The sequence below is a fragment of the Homarus americanus genome, unplaced genomic scaffold (genome assembly GCF_018991925.1).
Source record: "Homarus americanus isolate GMGI-L3 unplaced genomic scaffold, GMGI_Hamer_2.0 scaffold19030, whole genome shotgun sequence".
NCBI lineage: Eukaryota > Metazoa > Arthropoda > Malacostraca > Decapoda > Nephropidae > Homarus > Homarus americanus.
In genome coordinates this window covers 435-19434 of record NW_024727821.1, presented here as the reverse complement: position 1 = coordinate 19434, position 19000 = coordinate 435, and the positions used below count along the sequence as shown (strand labels likewise).

Sequence of the window (19000 nt, the reverse complement as noted above, 5' to 3'; positions counted from 1 at the left end):
ATTATCGACAAAATAAAACGAATCTTGATTGTAATAATAATGGAGAAAATATTAATGATCAAACTGGGGTAGTAAATAACCAGGGGACTGAAGAAACAAAAAATGATATTAAAGATAATTTAAGTCATCCTTCCTGTATGAATCCATATGGATTATGTCAAACTCAAGTATTATATGGAAAACATTCTGTAGAAATAACGCGATTAATTCATAACTACGGTTGTATGCATCTTATTGGATATGCACCAACATCTATAATTGGTGCGTTTACAAAAACTATAAATAAAAATAACAAAAATTTCTTAAAAGGAGCCGTTATAGAAGAAATACATATTTTGGAGGAATTTATTAAAAAAAAAATATATATATAAACTAGAAAAATGAACATTAACCAAAAATTTAGTAATAAAATTAATAATATTATCGATCAAATTATCGATCAATTTAATATTACAGATAATTCAATAATTAATAAAATGAAAAATATAATTTCTACCAATATATTCTTATTTCATGTTTTAGATTCTATAGCTGAATATTTATTATTAGAAATGGGTAATAAGGACCATACGAGTAAATTAAAAAGGCAAATATGTATATTAGAAATTTTGGGAGAAAAAGTAATTTTAGACAATACCCAAAAACGAAAGTTTATTGAAAATATTAATACATTGAAAGTATTAAAAAAAGATGATCAAATTATTGTTCTGTTTAAAAAAATTTATGAAAACATCTGGAAACATTTAATAAATGCATTAAAAACTGTTTTAAAAAGTTTTCATAGTTATAAGTTACAAGAGAATATAAACAGTTTATCGCCAGAATATGTGGATAATTATTTTATTTAGAATATTTTTCAAGAAATAACACCGCCGCCGCTAAAACAAAATTAAAGTGTTTAGAAAGTAATAATAAATATTTATTTGATTGGATTTCCTCTAATATATCACAATAATGAATCGACGAAAAGTTCAATTTTCAGTAATATTAGATGAGGTATTAATTTGTACTATATTTGTTTCTCAACGGATACAACTCCGAGATGAAATATTGAAAGGTTACGCATCACAAAAATACTCAATGTATAAGAATGAGGCTAAATTATATGTAGCAATTAGCATTGAAAGAGTGACAGTTATGTCAGATAGGAATTTATCCCACCACAAGATTCCAATATGTTTTACAGCAATTATGGAAGAAATTAACAATCCGAGTAGTATTATTTATAAGGACACAATAGAGAGTATGTATACAGAAACAGAATGTCGGCGTTTTGTTGATATAACCCACCCTTTAGTTCAAGTGCGATTAAATGGTACACCAGGCGAATCAACACCAAGGTCTAATTACATTTCTCGTGTTTTAGAAATGGTTGAAAATGATTATCGTTTAATAATTGATCCTAATAAAAATAGTTTTTTTATACAATATAAAAAAAATAAAGATAAATCACGTATATTTCGAAGAGATACACAGACTTTGGAAATTGTATATACTAATTTAGAAGGAAAAGTTTTTCAAAATAGTTATTTTATACAACTTTGGGAAAGCGCTACTACTAATGGTGATGGTGACACCATTGGTCCTAAATTAATTGGATTAGCTACATTTTTAGAAGGGACCAGTTTAAGTGTAAAAACAACATATCTGCACGATTATGAAACAAAAACTATCCTTTACCATCGTTATAAACCTAATGACCATACTAGAATTTTTCCTATGATCTTGGAAAATGAAAATTTGAGTGAAATTAAAACGGGACCACCCCTCCTTTTAAATTCAGAGGGAGTCCCCTTAGAAACAAAACGCCCAGGAACTTTATATTGGCATGCTTCATGGAGACTAAATGCTTTTCTTAGTCCCATTCCATTAGAGATGAAACAGTTTCATAAGGATAGTACACCTATTCACATAAGGGAGGAAAATGAAGTCTGGGATAATAATATTAATAGTACAAATCTAAAAACTCAAAAATTTTATGATAAAAAAATTCTTAAATATAGACTTCCAAAATTAGATGGACAATGTGGTATTTTACAATTTTCACAACAACATTTTTGTATTACTACAAAAATATCAAGTATATCTTATACTCATTCATTGAATGAGTACCTTGTTCATATTTTAATTTATTTTCTTTTTGTAGTTGAAACTAATTTATATAAAACAAATCAACATAAATATAATCCTTTAGCAATTGTAGATATAGTATCCTCTGAATTTAAAGCATCTGAACGAATGGATATTTTGTGTTTACTGTCTGATAAAATGAAAAATGAATGAGCTCCATATTATATTTTTATTCAAGGTAAAAAAATACTTTATAATAATAGAGTTCCTCAATCAATTTCTCTTATTGAATATAATTATTCACATTTAGAAGACGAAATGATTTATGAGGTGTTATTATGTACTGAAAATCCCCAAAATATTAAACAAATTTGTAGGGCTCGACCAGATAAAATTTCTCCTAACCCATTAGATATTATAAAAATTGTTTCTTATTTACCAAAAAAATGAAAATATTTTTTATTTTGATATTTTTTTTTTGAAAACTTAGTATATATAAACAACACAAATGTTGTAGTTTATTATACCACCACAAAACTACAATGCCCTTGACTCAACCACCTAAAAAGAGTAAATCCTCAAAAATGCAAGATGAGGATAAAAAATATATAGAAGATAAAGATAAAGATACAGAGATAGATGATTTAAGAGATTATGATGAAGAAGAGGAAGAAGATGAAGATGAAGAAGAAGAGGAGGAAGAAGAAGAGGAAGAAGAGGAGGAGTATAAAAAAAAACCAAAAAATAAAGTTTTTAAAAGAAGAAAAGGAGATAATTGTATTATATCCACTGTTACAACCACAACAACTACTACAAAAGTACCTCCAAATACAAAGAAAATTCAACCATTTATTAATGCATATATTGGACTAAAAAAAAAGAAAAGGAATTCAAAGCAATTATTACCTCCCACCATACAAACTCCTCCTCCTCAAGCGCAAAAGTGGTCGTCCTCCTCCTCAACATCAAAACGTAAAAGGAAAAATCCTTTTCCACAAAAACGGAATGATCTACTTAATATTAACAAACAAGAAATTTTAGATTCAGATATTTCAGATTTACATCAAGATGATAATAATAAAAATATATTATAAAAAAAAATATATATATAATAAAAAAAAATATAAAATTCAAAAAATTTGGTAAAAAAAGTGGTAGTGGGTAGTGGTGGCAACTTGCTTAACGCTGGGTTGCTAGTTAGTTTAACATTGGCTGCAAGAGAGACAAGACACAAGACAGACACGATACAGTACACTGTTTTATTTTGTTTTTTTACAACAAAACACTAATATGATTTCTACTCATTTTAACTTTAAAAGTGTCCGTCCAATATGAGATCACAAGTGCTGATAATATTTACGAGTTAATTAGAACTGTCTTAATCTATTAAGACATGTTAGACAAACGGACCTCACCCTGGGAAATGTGTGAGTGGAGGGACGGAGAACTGGAAAATTTCAAGATTAACTTAGAGGAAGTCGATCGATCGGCTTTATTACATCTACCACTCTGATGATGGTGTATCTTGGACAGATTTTGAATTTGTCGGTAGGATGGTGTACAATGACCGACCTCCTTATTTACATACAAATGCTCGCCGGTTGTGATTATACTGGTTTTGAATGTCAAGGAGGCGGAGAGATCTATATCACCTTTGACGCCCAAATTTTCTTGAAATCAATCATTACTAATAAGTACAAACCTTATGACATATGGCTTTCTATGACTAAGGATGTGTTACAGGTAGAGGCTTACTACAAGAAGCATTGCCCTTCCCATTTACCCAGGCCTGTTGTAGCCATGTTGAAGAGTTCATTAGGATCCGAGAGACGAAAGACCATTGTTGGTACTAATTCACCACCAATAGAAATAAGATCTATCTATCATACTTAAACTTTAACCAAAACTGCAACCTTTTTTCCTAAGATTAAGGCTGGAAGCTTTATTTATTTGGTTTGTGAAATAAATTTATTTTTTTTTTCAGAAAAGAAGAATGATAATGAAATCAACTGAAAATGTATATTATACTAGGACGAATAAATTTAATCCCAAACATATACAGAAGAAAAATACTATTTAACAAATTGGTCAACTTACCAAGCAACTTTCCAGTACCAGCAGTACAACTGAGTTAGTTACTATATATACTGATGGATCTGTACAACAGGATGGAACAGCTGGTTGTGCCTATATTGTTTACAAATATAATAAATGTATTGCAACCCAAATGCGTCGTCTGAATAATTGGATTGATTGTAATAGTTGTGAATTGGAAGGAATTAAGGATGCTATAAATTATTTAGTTTACAATAAATGTAATGGTTTAATTATTTATGACTCTCGTAGTGGATTACAATACATTTTAGATAATTATAGTAACATGTACAAAAAATTTAAAATAAATTTTTTGTGGATACCAGCACATATTGGATTAAAAGAACATGATTATGTAGATAATATGGCCAAATTAGCTTGTACATTTTTACATTAAGTATCCCAAATAATGTAAAAAAAAATTAAATAAAAAAAAAATAATTGATTGTAGCCTACTATTATTTATTATTAAAAATGTGTAAATAGATTAAAATCTATATTTCAATTTCCCAATAATCTAGTAATAATATTGCTATGTTTTTACTAATAACTGGTTTCATTATAAATATTATTAATATTATAATATAAAGGAAAGACCAATGTAAATTCATCATAGCTAATATAATTAGTACGAGTATTGTTATTACTAATATACGGGATATTTCAGAATTAATTAAATTTGTTATTTTAGATATTTTTAATTCTTTTAATTCGCTAGAAATATCATCATCACCACTTTCATCACTTTCTTCATCATCACTTTCATCATCACCAGTACCACTTCCTCCTCCTCCTCCTCCTCCTCCTCTCTCTACTATTGTTCTTCCCTCTTCTATTTCTGCTCTTTTGTTCCTTCTTTGTAAACCATCTTCTCCACTACTAGAAAGTTGCTCTTCTTTTACTGCTTTTCTCTCAAAAACTATAGTTCTGCTTTCATTTTCCTCATTACTTCTTCCTCCTCTTTCTCCTCCTGATAAAAATCTTCGTTTTCTGCTGCATATTCTTACATTATTGACACCGACACTAGAATCTTCTAATTTTATTTCTTCTATGTCAGAATCAATATCTCGTTTATCACCATAATCTTCTTCACTTACTTTATTACTAGAATCTATTACTTCTTTACCATTTTCAGAATCTTCTTTTTCTTCTTCACCGCCACCACCTTTTTCACTAGGAACTATATTACTAGAATCTATTATTTCTTTACCATTTTCAGAATCTTCTTCTTCCTCTTTTTCTTCAACACCACCACCTTTTTCACTGCTAGAAACTATATTACTAGAATCTATTTTACCATTTTCAGAATCTTCTTCTTCTTCTTCAACACCACCACCTTTTTCACTGCTAGAAACTATATTACTAGAATCTATTTTACCATTTTCAGAATCTTCTTCTTCTTCTTCTTCAACACCACCACCTTTTTCACTGCTAGAAACTATATTACTATAATGTATTACTTCTTTATCATCTTCAGAATCTATTTCACCACCAGCTTCTTTACTACTAGAATCTACATTTTCTACCATATCTTCTTTAATAGAATCTATCTTTTCTATATCGTCGTCTCCTTCATTACTACTATCATCTTTATTATCACCATCTTCATCTCCATCACTTACTTCTACTTCATAATCTTTTTTATTATATTTAATATACATTTTGTTATTCTATATTTTTAATATAGAATAAAAATGAATAATATAAAACTTCAATATTATTCACAAATAAATAATTTTATATAAAATAAAAAATATATAAATGGAAAATACATTTATTCAAGAATTAAAAAATTATTTTAATGAAAATGATATAGATCGTCTCCAAAATGAATATAATAAACCATATATAAATCCTCGTACCAAAAGAACAATTGTTGGTAATAGTAGAACTCGTATGCTTAAACAGGTTAGTCTAAGAAACTATGAAATTATTATAAGAAAATTTGGACGATTCAAAGTTGATAAACTAGGAAGGAAGGCATTATTAACTACAGTAATAGTTGAAGATTATAACACATACCTCAATCAAGATGGTAAGATTAAATTTCAGACAAGAAAAACAAATATACGAACACTAAATAAATATTTAATTGGTCCTATTCTAGGTGTAGAATTAGCTCTACCAAAGTTATGTGGTAGTCTTAGGAGAAATAATAAACCAATTCTCGACAGTCTTCTAATTTCTCAGACTCTTATTCACATTTGGAATAACAGCCGTATTAATAGAGACCATATTTATAAACTAATTCTTATATATCATACAGGATTAAGAGCTAAGGAAACTGAAAAATTAACCTATCAAAATATTATAGACAGTTATAATCCTCAATCAGAGTCAATTGTTTTACCCATTTATTACGGAAAACAAGGAAAAGACCGAAATATTCCTATATTTCATGGTGAACCCTTAATTTTTTTTACACAGTATCTAACACCATATTTAGAATTTAAATTAAATGCAAAAACACAAGGAAATAAGTCATTTCTGCCCTTTTTGAATGACAGGATATTTAATGTAAGTTATCAGAGTACACAAAAAATATTTAGAAAATCCTTACATTTAATTGCTGAGAATAGAAAATTTAAACAACAATCAAATTATGAAACTGAAAAAGAACAACTCAAAGGTGCTGGTTTACATTCTATTAGAGCTGATTATGCAACTAGAATTTTTAATATGTTATCACAACAAATGTCAAAGGATACAATTATGCCATTAAAAATTATAGGTGAAATATTAGGTCATTCTAGTTATAAGGAGTTTATTTCTCATTATGTAAATCAAGGGAATACAACAGATAAAATTATAAATAGAGAATGTGAAGAAGAAGAAGAAGAAGAAGAAAAAGAAGAAGAAGAAGGAGGAGGAGAGGGTAATAAAAGTGGGGATGATAAATCAGGAGAGATAAGAGAGAATACGATAAGTACTGACCAGTATTATACAAAAAGTTTTTTGAAAGATAAGGAATTAGTTTGGGGGGTTAATGCTAATTTAGCAGCGAGTCGCCGGTATAGGCATTTAAATATTAATGTGTTAAATAAATTAAGTGATGATTCTAATCAATTAATAATACCCGATAAAAATGTATTACTAAAATCACACCCACCACTATTTATGCAACAATCCACTGATATACCTGCCACACTCACCACCACTCCAACTAATATAACAAATAGTAGTAATACCAATAATAATCAATCAGAAAATGAAGATGGAGAAATATTAATTATATAACGTTTTCTTTCGAGGGAAGAAATAAAAAACACAGTCTTGTTACACTTATAGATATAAAACCCAAAACCCAATACTCTTTGCCTGTAGAGGTAGAGATGTTGTTAATTTTCTGATACCCAATTCTTGATCATAACTACCAATCGCTTTTTGTCATTAAACAGGTCATGAAATAGTTGTAATCGCTTTTGAAGATCTTGATTTTGTCGTCTTACATTATGAAGCTCTTGTTTTAACTTATAAACTTCACTGCTACTACTAGCAGCAGCAGCATTTTGATCCCCGTACGACCTTTCCCGAGTTTCATTTTTTTTTTCAGTTTGTCCATCTTTCTGGATTAATTTTGAGGATTCTATTGTTATTGATATTGCAGATGGTAACATTGGTTCAACTGTGATAGCTGCAGCAACTGTTGAGGAACGTGCAAGATCCCAGCATAAAGATTTTGATTTCTTCGCTGCTACTTTGGTAATTCCACTTCCTGGAACACGGACAAATGAACGTGCAGCATACATAGTTTTATATGTAGCAACCATCTCCGATAATTATTCTGTAGAAAAAAATAAAAATGATTAGGCTGCTTCTTTAGCAGTTGTAATTAATATAAATTTAATTTTATAGCTTATTGAAAGCTATACTAGTATTATTACTTACTTGCACTGGACGAAATATCTTAACAATGTTCTCAATCCACACAGACAGGACAAACTGATATTTACATTACATCATAGAATAGACAAACCTGAAAACCGGAGCTCCACCCATAAACATCCTTCGCCAGCCAATGAGAAAAGAGTTTTTAAAATACTAGTAGGAATCTCCTGACAGTTTCATTTTTTATTCTGTACCTCCCACCAAGCTAAGAATAAAACAATGAAATGGCGTGATTATTTTTTTTAAATATTTTTAATTATTAAACTTAACAAACATATAAAAAATGGAAATTAATACTACGACTACGATAATATATAGAATTATAACACTTATTGCGGTACTAGCTATTATAGTATTGATGGGCTATAGAAAATCTTTTCCGCAATTAGAAGAAAAAAGTGAGGATTTAATAAAACATCTTTATCATATAAGGTATGTTATAGATACGTGTTGGTATAATGAAGAATATTTTGAACATTTTGAGGAGCAACTTATTTGTTTACGCAAAATAGATGACAATATTGATAAATTTATAACTACAACCAATACAACCAGACCTTACTCAAACACAATAAAAAATAAAAAATCATATTTTTCAATTTTTCTCAATGATTTACGTAAAAATTTAATTATCTGCGGAATTAAAATACAAGCACTTGGCGTATTGCATGAATTAAACGAAAAACACTTAACTAAAGCCCAGAAAACAATTCAGTCTAATCTAGGGTATATAAATAATTTTAATCTTATACTACCAGATTCATATATTACTGAACTCGTTCAACGGCTTGAACGTTTTAATATAATAAATTTATTAAGAGAAATATATAGATTAAGTAGAATATCGCACTTTTTAAAAGAAACTAACAAAGTAGATGACTTACAATCACTAATTACAATCTTTAACGATGAATTTAATGCACATAATGAAATAATTCCCAAAGTTGAAAAATTACAAAGAAATAATTACCTACATAATAATAATTATGAAGGTACTACGAGGACTGTATACGACGTTTTAGGTGATGTTAATGTTACTGAAATCCAGGAAAAATTGGTAGACAAATCATTGTATATTTTAAAGCGGATTAAAATGTTAAACATATTCCAAGAAAATAATATATTATTATTTACTAAGCGCGAGAGGCAACAAATCATTAATTCATGTCATCAGATATTAATAAAAATACTAGATAAAATACAACCACTAAAAGAGTGGTTAAAAAAATATAAAATTGATAATCCAAATCCAGAGTTGTAAAAATGAAAATGACATGGTGGTATCTGGCATCTGAACACCATTTTATACATACATATAAAGTAATGTAAAACTAAATCTTCCCCAGACTACCAGCCAGCCAGCCAGATTATCATTATGTTTTCTCGATCGTTGTTAAGATGTAGTCTTTTATTATTACTAATACAAGTTACAAGTTCTGAATCAACCGAACAACAACAATCAATAATAATAACTGAAACAACTGAACAACAATCAACAATAACAAAAACAAGTTCTGAAACAACTGAACCAACTGAACAACCTGAAACAACAAGTTCTGAACCAACTGAACAACCTGGAACAACAAGTTCTAAACCAACAGAACAACCTGAAACAACAAGTTCTGAACCAAGTGAACAACCTGAAACAACAAGTTCTGAACCAACTGAACAACCCGAAACAACAACAACAATAACAACTTCAAGTTCTGAATCCTCTACAAGTTCTGAACAATCAATAACAGCAAGTTTGGAAACGAGTATTGAACAAGTGTCTAACAGCTTTGAACCAGTGTTTAACTTTGATGAAATTACAACGATATCAATAAATTCTGAACCAATGACAACAACAACAACAACAACAGTATTATTTAGTCCTGGACAATTTGCAGGAATTGTTGTAATTATAATTGGAATGTTTACAGTATTTATATATTCTTCATTTTATTTTAATAAAAGAAACAGATTAATAGAGTTAGAAGAAGAAAACTTTAATAATGTGCGTATGAACAATGTTGTTGTAGAAGAATAGGTCCGACAGTTGTAGTCCTTGAAAGAGAATTGAATAGTAGCAGAAAATTTTGGCAAAATTTTTGATAATGAATCTGACTATAATTACTGGATTAATAGTATTTTGTCTATTAAAACAACATAGTAGTTATGAAACCGGTTATACAACATATACTTTTTGGCGAAGTCCAAGAATAGTGCCGTCAGTTCCCTCTGGTGACGTAGCTCCTCGGGCATACTCTCTACCTGGTGGTAAACAAGTTGAAGAAGACACCAAGACTGATGAAATAGAAGAGACCACAGGCGATGTAAAGAAAACGACGACTATTATTAAAGATACAGATATAACAAGTGATATAAGGGAAACCACTACTACCGGTTATGAAAAGGAAACGACTATAAAAGCTATTGGTGATTCGACGACAACTATAATAGAAGATACAAGAGTAATCACCGGTGATTCGAGGAAAACTACTACAACAACACTAGAAGATACAATACTGGTCCCCAAATACTTTAAAACACTTCCATTGAGGAAGGAAATGAGCAGATCAATAAATATAGATATTAATTATGCAAAAACATCAGCATCAATGACAACAGACACGGGGGATAACCAAAAAAAAATAGAAGATACAGAAGTATCGGCTGATGATGAACAATTAAGGACAAAAAGAATACACCAAAAATTAGAAAACTACGAAAACTATGATGAATTAATACAAGCTTATACATACTATATGATTATGTATGAAAAAGAATTGTCACCACCACCACCAACAACAACAACAACAACAACAATTATTTATATAGTAGTGGTTTTAGTATATTTATATATATATATACATATATATATATATATATATATATATATATATATATATATATATATATATATATATATATATATATATATATATATATATATATATATATATATAATTGGGGTTTATTTTAATACTAAAGAACAAGACAGAAGGGATGATGGGCGAGTAGAGAATTATTGAATAATTAAATCTTATAAAAGTCATTCACTACTTTCTTCACTTTCTTCACTTTCTTCACTTTCTCCCATTAATTGGGGAAATTCTGTTTGGGGTAAGATTTGACCATTAGGTGCAACAAAAGTATTAGCATATCGCTCTTCATATGCACCTATAAAATTGCCACCATATTCATTATGTAGAAAATCATAAATATCATCATCTAGGGACGGTGTTATAAGCATAAAATAACGTAGTTCTGGAAAATAAGGAATATTCTTTCTTCTACTAATACGATAATTATGAAGCCATACTTCCATAAATACATTTAATATTTTTATATGTAATTTTTCGGCCATTGTCTGTGTAAATCTTTTTTTATCATCTTGCATAATAACTGTATTTTTCAGTTTATCCATTATTTGAGTCATCATTGTGGAGTCAAAACCCGGTGTTTTATAAAAAGGAATCCAATAATAAATCCCAACAATGCCTTCATGTTGTTGTGATAATGCTCGCAGGGGGTCTGCTTGTTTTAGCATAATTTTATTAATAATCTCCCCAATTCCTAAATTACCATTGTAGTTTATTATACAAAGGAAATGAAGCATTAGGGTTAAAACCCAATTATAAATTAAAAAGTTGTTGTTCTGGTTTAATGGTATTTTTAACATTTGTCGAATGTAATTCATATCATTATTGTTTGTATTATCATCAAATATATTTTTAACTATATTAGCAAAAATTTTATGTTTAATATGAAAACCATTAAATCCCACTAAGGTATATAATTTTTGCATTTGTAATTTTTGTCCTTCTACATACGAAGGGAATGTTAGAGGAAACCTAACCACTCTCTCTTGTAAAAAAATATATTTTTGTATTTGTAAGTCCTAAATTGGAGAGTAAAACCAATCTGTGAATATTAAAAAATGGGGGTAAATCTTCTCCAGGGAAAAAGGGTTCTTCAGGGTTATTTTTTTTTTAAGAATACTTTTGTTTAAAAAACGTGGAAAGTGTATTAAAAATTGAAAATTATGAAAATATACTGGAGCAGTTCAATTTATTAATTGGTGTTGTTGCAACGACGACATTATTTTTCCTTTTTTATAATAAAAAACTAATAATAAAACTAATAAATATTTATAAAAATGAAAAAGGACATTTATAAGGTTCATTATAATATAAATTCCAATTTTTATATAAAAATTAAAAATGATGAATTACCAAATAAAAGATATGATATGAATTTATGTTTCCCCAGAGAAAAACTTCCAGTTTTCATTCATATTCATAGATTAATTTCTCTCTCAAATAAAATTATTTGCGAGGTAGGTTATCCACCCGGTTGTTTAGAAAAGAAATTTTTCAAATTTCCTCTTAAATTTCCGAAAAATTTAAAAGGTGAATCATTGCAAATACGAAAAATATATGATGTTTAAGGATTTAACTGTTTTAATATAAGGCATAAAATATTGGAGGATGTTGTTAAAACTATCGAAAGAAATGATGTTATAACGAAAATATCAGAAAATATGAATTTAATAGGATCACCTGAAGATATAAATTTGGAACTTTATACTTGGGTTTTAACATTAATGTGTCACTTCTTAAGTTTTGCAAATAATACTGATAACCGTCTGGATTTAAACTATAATAAGAATCCATATATTGAAGATAGAATTACAACAACTATGCGAAATGAAGTGTACCGCCTACAACGTATTCTTAATAAAGAATTTACTAATAATGTGTTTGTACAGAAATATTATTGGATCCCAAATACTAAACCACCACAATTTAATACCAAAATAATGAAGCAAATTTTATCCAATTTAAAAAATACAAAGATTTGTAATGAGAACATAAAGATTTTTCGGAAGAAAGATGTAGAAGATTTACATCTAAGAGTTTTATCCGAGTTTATTGAAGTATGGATTTCAAAACTCTCTTATACAATTCCTACGATACAACAATATTTTGCATATATAAGACCTAACTTAACTAAAAAAGAAATTAATTCTTATACTGGACAACATGGTGAAGATTTTTTGTATGCCTATAAAAACCAGTACACGAAGGGAATATTAAATAATAACGGTAAAATTATCCCGAAAACAGGTAACCAGCATAGTAAATTTTCTTCTGCTTCTGGTATACACAGGAGTAAACAGAAATTTACTTCATCATATGTTGATAGTGATGATATGAATGATGATGAGATAAATGATGATGATGATGAGATAAATGATGATGATGATGAGATAAATGATGATGATGATGAGATAAATGATGATGATGATGAGATAAATGATGATGATGATGAGATAAATGATGATGATGATGAGATAAATGATGATGATGATGAGATAAATGACGATGACAACGACGACGATGTCGACGACGATGTTGAGGATAATGAAAATGATGGTGAGGTACACGTTAAATGTGTACCCTATAAAAGACGATTATATAATAGACCCCATTAATTTTTAACAAACAAAAATTTTAATAAATATAGTACATAAAAAAATATAATTATAAGGATAATAAATCCACAAAACAAAATTTTTTTTTTGGGAATATCAGTCCATAAAGATGATTGAAGAAGACCATGACCTATTTGGCTTAGAGTATCTCCTGTCATTTCACCCAATGAACGTAAAATCGTACCCTTTTCACAACGGTACATGAAATTTGGAGAAGATGATGATGACGAAGGTTCCTCCCATTGATAGTAACCAGGAACCCATGAAGATAATGAATTATAATTATAAGGATCACAAATTCCTTTACATCCCATATTAAGAATACCTTCTGTATCTTTTGTTCGTAAAAATGTACTAGGTTGAAATGAACAATCCTAAGCGTAAATTTCGACAGAGGATGACTATCTGGAGGAAGAATGTATATGCCTCTTGTGTATTTATTCCAATTTCCTCCATTATTATCACAATATCTATCTATATATACATATTTAAGAATACCTTTTTGTTGTGTATTTACTTCGTATCGAAAACATCCTGTATTAAGAGCATTATAATGTCGTAGAAAATCTATAAAGGTGCTGGCAACTGCAACGACTAAAAGAGATTTTAAAATACTCCCTGGATTTTTAGCAGCCCACTCTTTAAAGGTTTTAAAATTTTATTCAATTTACTTTTTTCTAGAGGTGATGATTTAAAATTATCTATAAAATCCCTAAATTCAATTTCATTTTTAAAACCCAAATCTTGAGCCATTTTGTTACAATTTTGAATATATTTTGAATATGTGTTGTGAGGATAATTTAATATAATATGCTCTCTGGCAGAATTATTTGTAATATCTCCCATAAGTATCTCTTGAAGAGATCTTTGAAAATTTGTAGAGTTTTCAAGTTTATTTAAAACTTCTGTTTTAAACAATATCCCTTCTTTTGTTTTTAAGGGTTGTAAATTTATACTCTCTTTAAGTTGTCGGAGTCCTGTCGTCATACTCTTTTTAAAAATACTAGTAACAAAGGGTTTAAGTTCTCTCTGAAAAACTAACGGTTTTAGAACCAGTTCAAATTCTTTAATAGCTTTCATTTTTTAAATTATAAAAAAGTATTATCATCACACAACTGTAATGTTTTAGTAATATATACATTATATGGAGAAAATCGATTGTCTTGAGAGATGTATGAACAGAAATCAAATAATTGAGGTTCACTTTTTACAATTTCTAAAAATTCTGTAGGATTATTAATAACTTTATTGTTATAGATAAACATTTTATTTATTATATTTCTCTTTTGCGTAATTTTTAAGGAAAAATTAGCTATTAATTCACCAATTAATTTTAAGTTAGCTTTATCAATCCATAAACCAGTATTAAAATTTGGAGTAACTAAATTCGCAATTACTGTTATTCCATCTTTATGTTCACCAATTTTTTGTTGAAACTTATAAAATAAATTGTATGTATCTTTTTTTCCTATTAGAAAATTACAAAGTATGTTTTGGGGAGATAATATTTTTTGTCTTAACTGTAGGGAAAATGTTGTCGGAGGTATAAATTGATTAATAATTACATCATTATCTGTGTTGGTAGTATAAACTGACATGACCACTCTAAAATTGTACGTATTATAGTTATTATTACTATTATTACTAGAATAAAGTTGAAGAAGTGTTTCATTAAGTTTTTTTATTTTATTTAATTCAAATATTCTATTTATGTCATTAACCATTGAATAATTTGACGGCAACGGCTTATAATTCATTTTTTTATTTTTTTCTTATTTACAGTATATAAAAATAAAGTTTAGAAATTATTTACAAAATAGCTACAATGAGTTCATTTGATGAGGAGGTTTATGAAAGTGAAAACAACATGTCAATAACAACTAATTCTAATTCTAGTATCAGTACAACAAATAATTATAATTATTACATGGTAATTTCTATAAATTATAATAAAAAAATTAATAGAGACAGAGACAATGATATTTTGTCGGTGAATCATATATTAACAGAGGCATCTGTTGCAATTGTTGATAAAAATTTTAACATTGTAAACGACGACGATGATGAGTTGCACTATTCTATACCAGCGACGGCTTCTAGTGATGAATATGAAAATAGTATAAGGGAGTTCAATTCTGATATTGAAAAATTAACTTATAAATATGATATTATTTGTGCTTGGGTGTACGGTGACAATAAAATACTACGTCAACTGTCCAATTTACGATCGCTTATAGTTTGCAATATAAAAAATACTTCCATTTTCGGTTTTGGGGAGGAGATTAATTTAGAAGTGAATTATTTGGATACTTGGGAAATGTCGTCTTTATATAAGAACATTAAAACTTTACAATTAAAAAAGAGAAACAGCATTTTCTGTGGAAGTTACAATAATGTATGTCAGTTAATTTCCAAAAACTTTATTATTGGATTTGATAAAAAATTAAATGTTATGAATTTTTATTCAAATGAAATTCGACCAAATGTGACAGACCTGTTATGCTCTGTCCAAAAATCTTTCCTGTACCCGTCTAAATAGTCAAATTAATCGTTTAACTCTCAGTTTAATAAGGAGCTTTTCAATTGATTACGATAAAATATATACAAATTTAATAAAAACTAATCACATTACAAACAGAGAAGAAGAACATAATATTTTACGTAATGCTAGAAATATATCACTATTGAAAGCACAGGCATTACTATTGAGTTTTGCTTTACCCGAAAACATTATTTGGGAATTTGATAATAGAATTAATGTTACTATAATGTACGAAAATAAACAGATTGATTTCAAAACCCAAGAAGCTAAAGAATGGATTCAAAGTCACGTAAATAATTTTAGTAATACAATAAGAAAAACAAAGTGCGTTACTCAAAATATAGATATGGAGAAAAATTTAAATCACTTTTTAAAATGGACTCCACCACCACAATAGTATAGTGTGTGTGTATCCTTTATCCTTTGGCTGCCTGCTACTTAGTATTCATTATACCACTTTTCTATATTCTCTTTAGAATTATGCCACTTTTTTATTTCCTGGTGAGAATTTGAAGATAACCACTGTATCAGTTTCTCTTTGTAGTCTATATTTAAAAAATATTTGAATATTTCCTTACATTTATTTATTGAAAGTATCTCTTCATCATTAAATAATACCATATTATCATCATTATTCAACAATTCAACACTCGTTATAATGGACAATGTAGTATCTACCAATTCAATAAGTATTTGTGAAGCAGACATATTACTGCTTAAGTTTTTGATTTGGTCATCGTCAAATATAATTTCATTTTTTAATCCATTATATTTTCTAAATTTATTATATAACATATTGTATCCCCTAGCAGGTAAATAAGTACGGAATATCTGAAATACTTTTCTCCTCTCATTCTCATTATTTATAATTAAATTTTCTATTGTTATTCGCTTTAATCTATATACTTTTTTGAGTATTTGCATTATACAAAAACGTTTATCTCGTCTTAATAATACGTCAGCTATATTTAAATCTGGTATTATAATATTAAAATTATTTATATACAATAAGCTAGACTGAATTTTGTTTTTTGTTTCTTTAGTTAGGGCTTTTTCATTCAATTCGTACAATACGCCAAGTGTTTGTATTTTAAATATGCTCATTAATAATCTTTTTTGTAAATCACTGATTTTATCAGATAAACTTAAATATGATTTAACATTTTCTATTATGGTTGAGTCTGTTATAGTTAAAAATTTATTAATTTTTTCACTTATATTACATAGACCAGTAATCATTATATCATAATCTGTTCCTTCTGTAATTTCATCCGATATATCTGATATCAAATTGTCAATATATGTAAGATATCTTATTAAATCCTCACTTTTTTCTTCGAGTAATTGTGGAAAAGAAAAAGAAAGAGGTTTTTGAGTTATCATTATTATTATAATAATAGCTAATGCTAGTGCAAATGTTATAATACATAATATCATATTTCCATCCATTTTTTATTAATTATATAATATATAACGACAGGCAGGGTTCTAAAAATTATGGGATAGGCCAGACAAATCGACCGACCGACCGACTTCGACTGACAAAAAATATAATTTTAATTTTTAGATTATTTATTTTAAGCACAACGATATGACCGGACATTCGAGGCCGAGGCGAGACAGGTAGTTGTCTATCTGTCTGTCTGTCTGTCTGTCCTTCCATCTGTCCAACCCACCCACCACCATTATATATAAAGAAGAGCACGCACAACGATATAGCCGGACAGACACACTTTGACATTTAGGAATCCTATCTGTATCAATCTCGACGGACTAAAAGGAAGAAGATGTTTCGGTACGGTAACATGTCTAGAAATATGATAACAGTACCAAGTGAAATTGCAAGGAAAAGTTATCTATACCTTAAAGAGAAAATATCTTCAAACAAAAAAGCAACAATTGTAATAATTGGTGGTTATTTCATAGTTGTGTGTCTAATAGCGGTGGTGGTGACTTTTGTAACATGTAACTCTGCTGTGACAGCAAAGAAAGAGGGTTTGTTTGTCATTCCTTCAGGAAATATAAAGTTTAATCCTAATCAGAAGAGTACGTATGAAGAGGAAATATCTTCTCTAAATCAATTTTTTATAGACTACTACAATGCTACCAAAGCTGATGATACACAGGTGATTAGATGTCCCCTAGGATTTGAACCAAATGCTACACAAGTCTGTATTTTGCCAGAGCAATACTTACAACTTGATTGTAATCCAGAAAATGTTTGGAACTACAACACAACAGCTCCTTGCATCATATTGTCTTACAATGGGACAACTAAATTTGATCCTTACGATGACATTGAGGAATTACCCAGCCAGATGCCCGATATACTTAAAGAACAAATTAAAGAGTTCGGGTACTTCTATAATAATACCATGCTAGAGGTTATATGGGTGTCTTGCACATCCGGAATAATTTACTCCTACAATCTTGGTTTCCCCAAATACTTCTTCTCCAATACAAACCTACCAGGCTATCGGAAACCTATAGTTGTATTGCAGCTGAATCTTGGCAATGAAATTAACACCATAGTTGAAATTACTTGCAATATGTGGGCCAAGGGTATTGACAACGAGAAAAACTCTGAAACATCAGTCAAATTCACTGTAACCGTGGGAAAAAATTACCAAGAAATTTAACATGCGTGCTGGATATATATGTCAAACAGTAAACCTACTCTAAGGCATTTTGTTCCTGTTTGTTTCAATAATCCTTATTCATTATCAAGTCAGTGTACAATTTGTCTCTCAGTTTTTTAAGTAAGTTTTGTTTCAAAAAAATAAAAATTATATTCTCATATATTTTAGTAAACTTTTAATTAAAGTTGATTTATATAATAATAATAATGTTGTTTTTGTATCACTTCCCAAATATTTATAATATTTTATACTAGCAATGGCTTCGATTATAACTAATTTTAAAAGAAC

At 28.6% G+C, this 19000-nt stretch overlaps 2 protein-coding genes across 2 annotated transcripts; one reads left to right on the top strand and one right to left on the bottom strand.

The window, feature by feature from the left end:
* Positions 1 to 5171: 5171 nt before the first annotated feature.
* LOC121865923 (prothymosin alpha-like) lies at positions 5172 to 5825 on the bottom strand (the record flags this gene model as incomplete). The annotated part of the gene is made up of 2 exons (XM_042365481.1): positions 5462 to 5825; positions 5172 to 5329 (listed from the first exon to the last, which is right to left on the bottom strand). Coding segments are annotated over exons 1-2 (522 nt in total), but the record flags the coding sequence as incomplete, so codon positions are not given.
* A 12053-nt stretch (positions 5826 to 17878) lies between these two features.
* On the top strand, positions 17879 to 18712 carry LOC121865922 (sodium/potassium-transporting ATPase subunit beta-like). The gene has a single exon (XM_042365479.1). The coding sequence runs from the start codon at positions 17879 to 17881 to the stop codon at positions 18710 to 18712; it is 834 nt and encodes a 277-aa protein (XP_042221413.1).
* Positions 18713 to 19000: the final 288 nt, after the last annotated feature.

Excerpts from the sequence above, each read along its gene's own strand:
- LOC121865922 (XM_042365479.1), top strand. The coding sequence starts at position 17,879 with ATGTCTAGAAATATGATAACAGTACCAAGTGAAATTGCAAGGAAAAGT.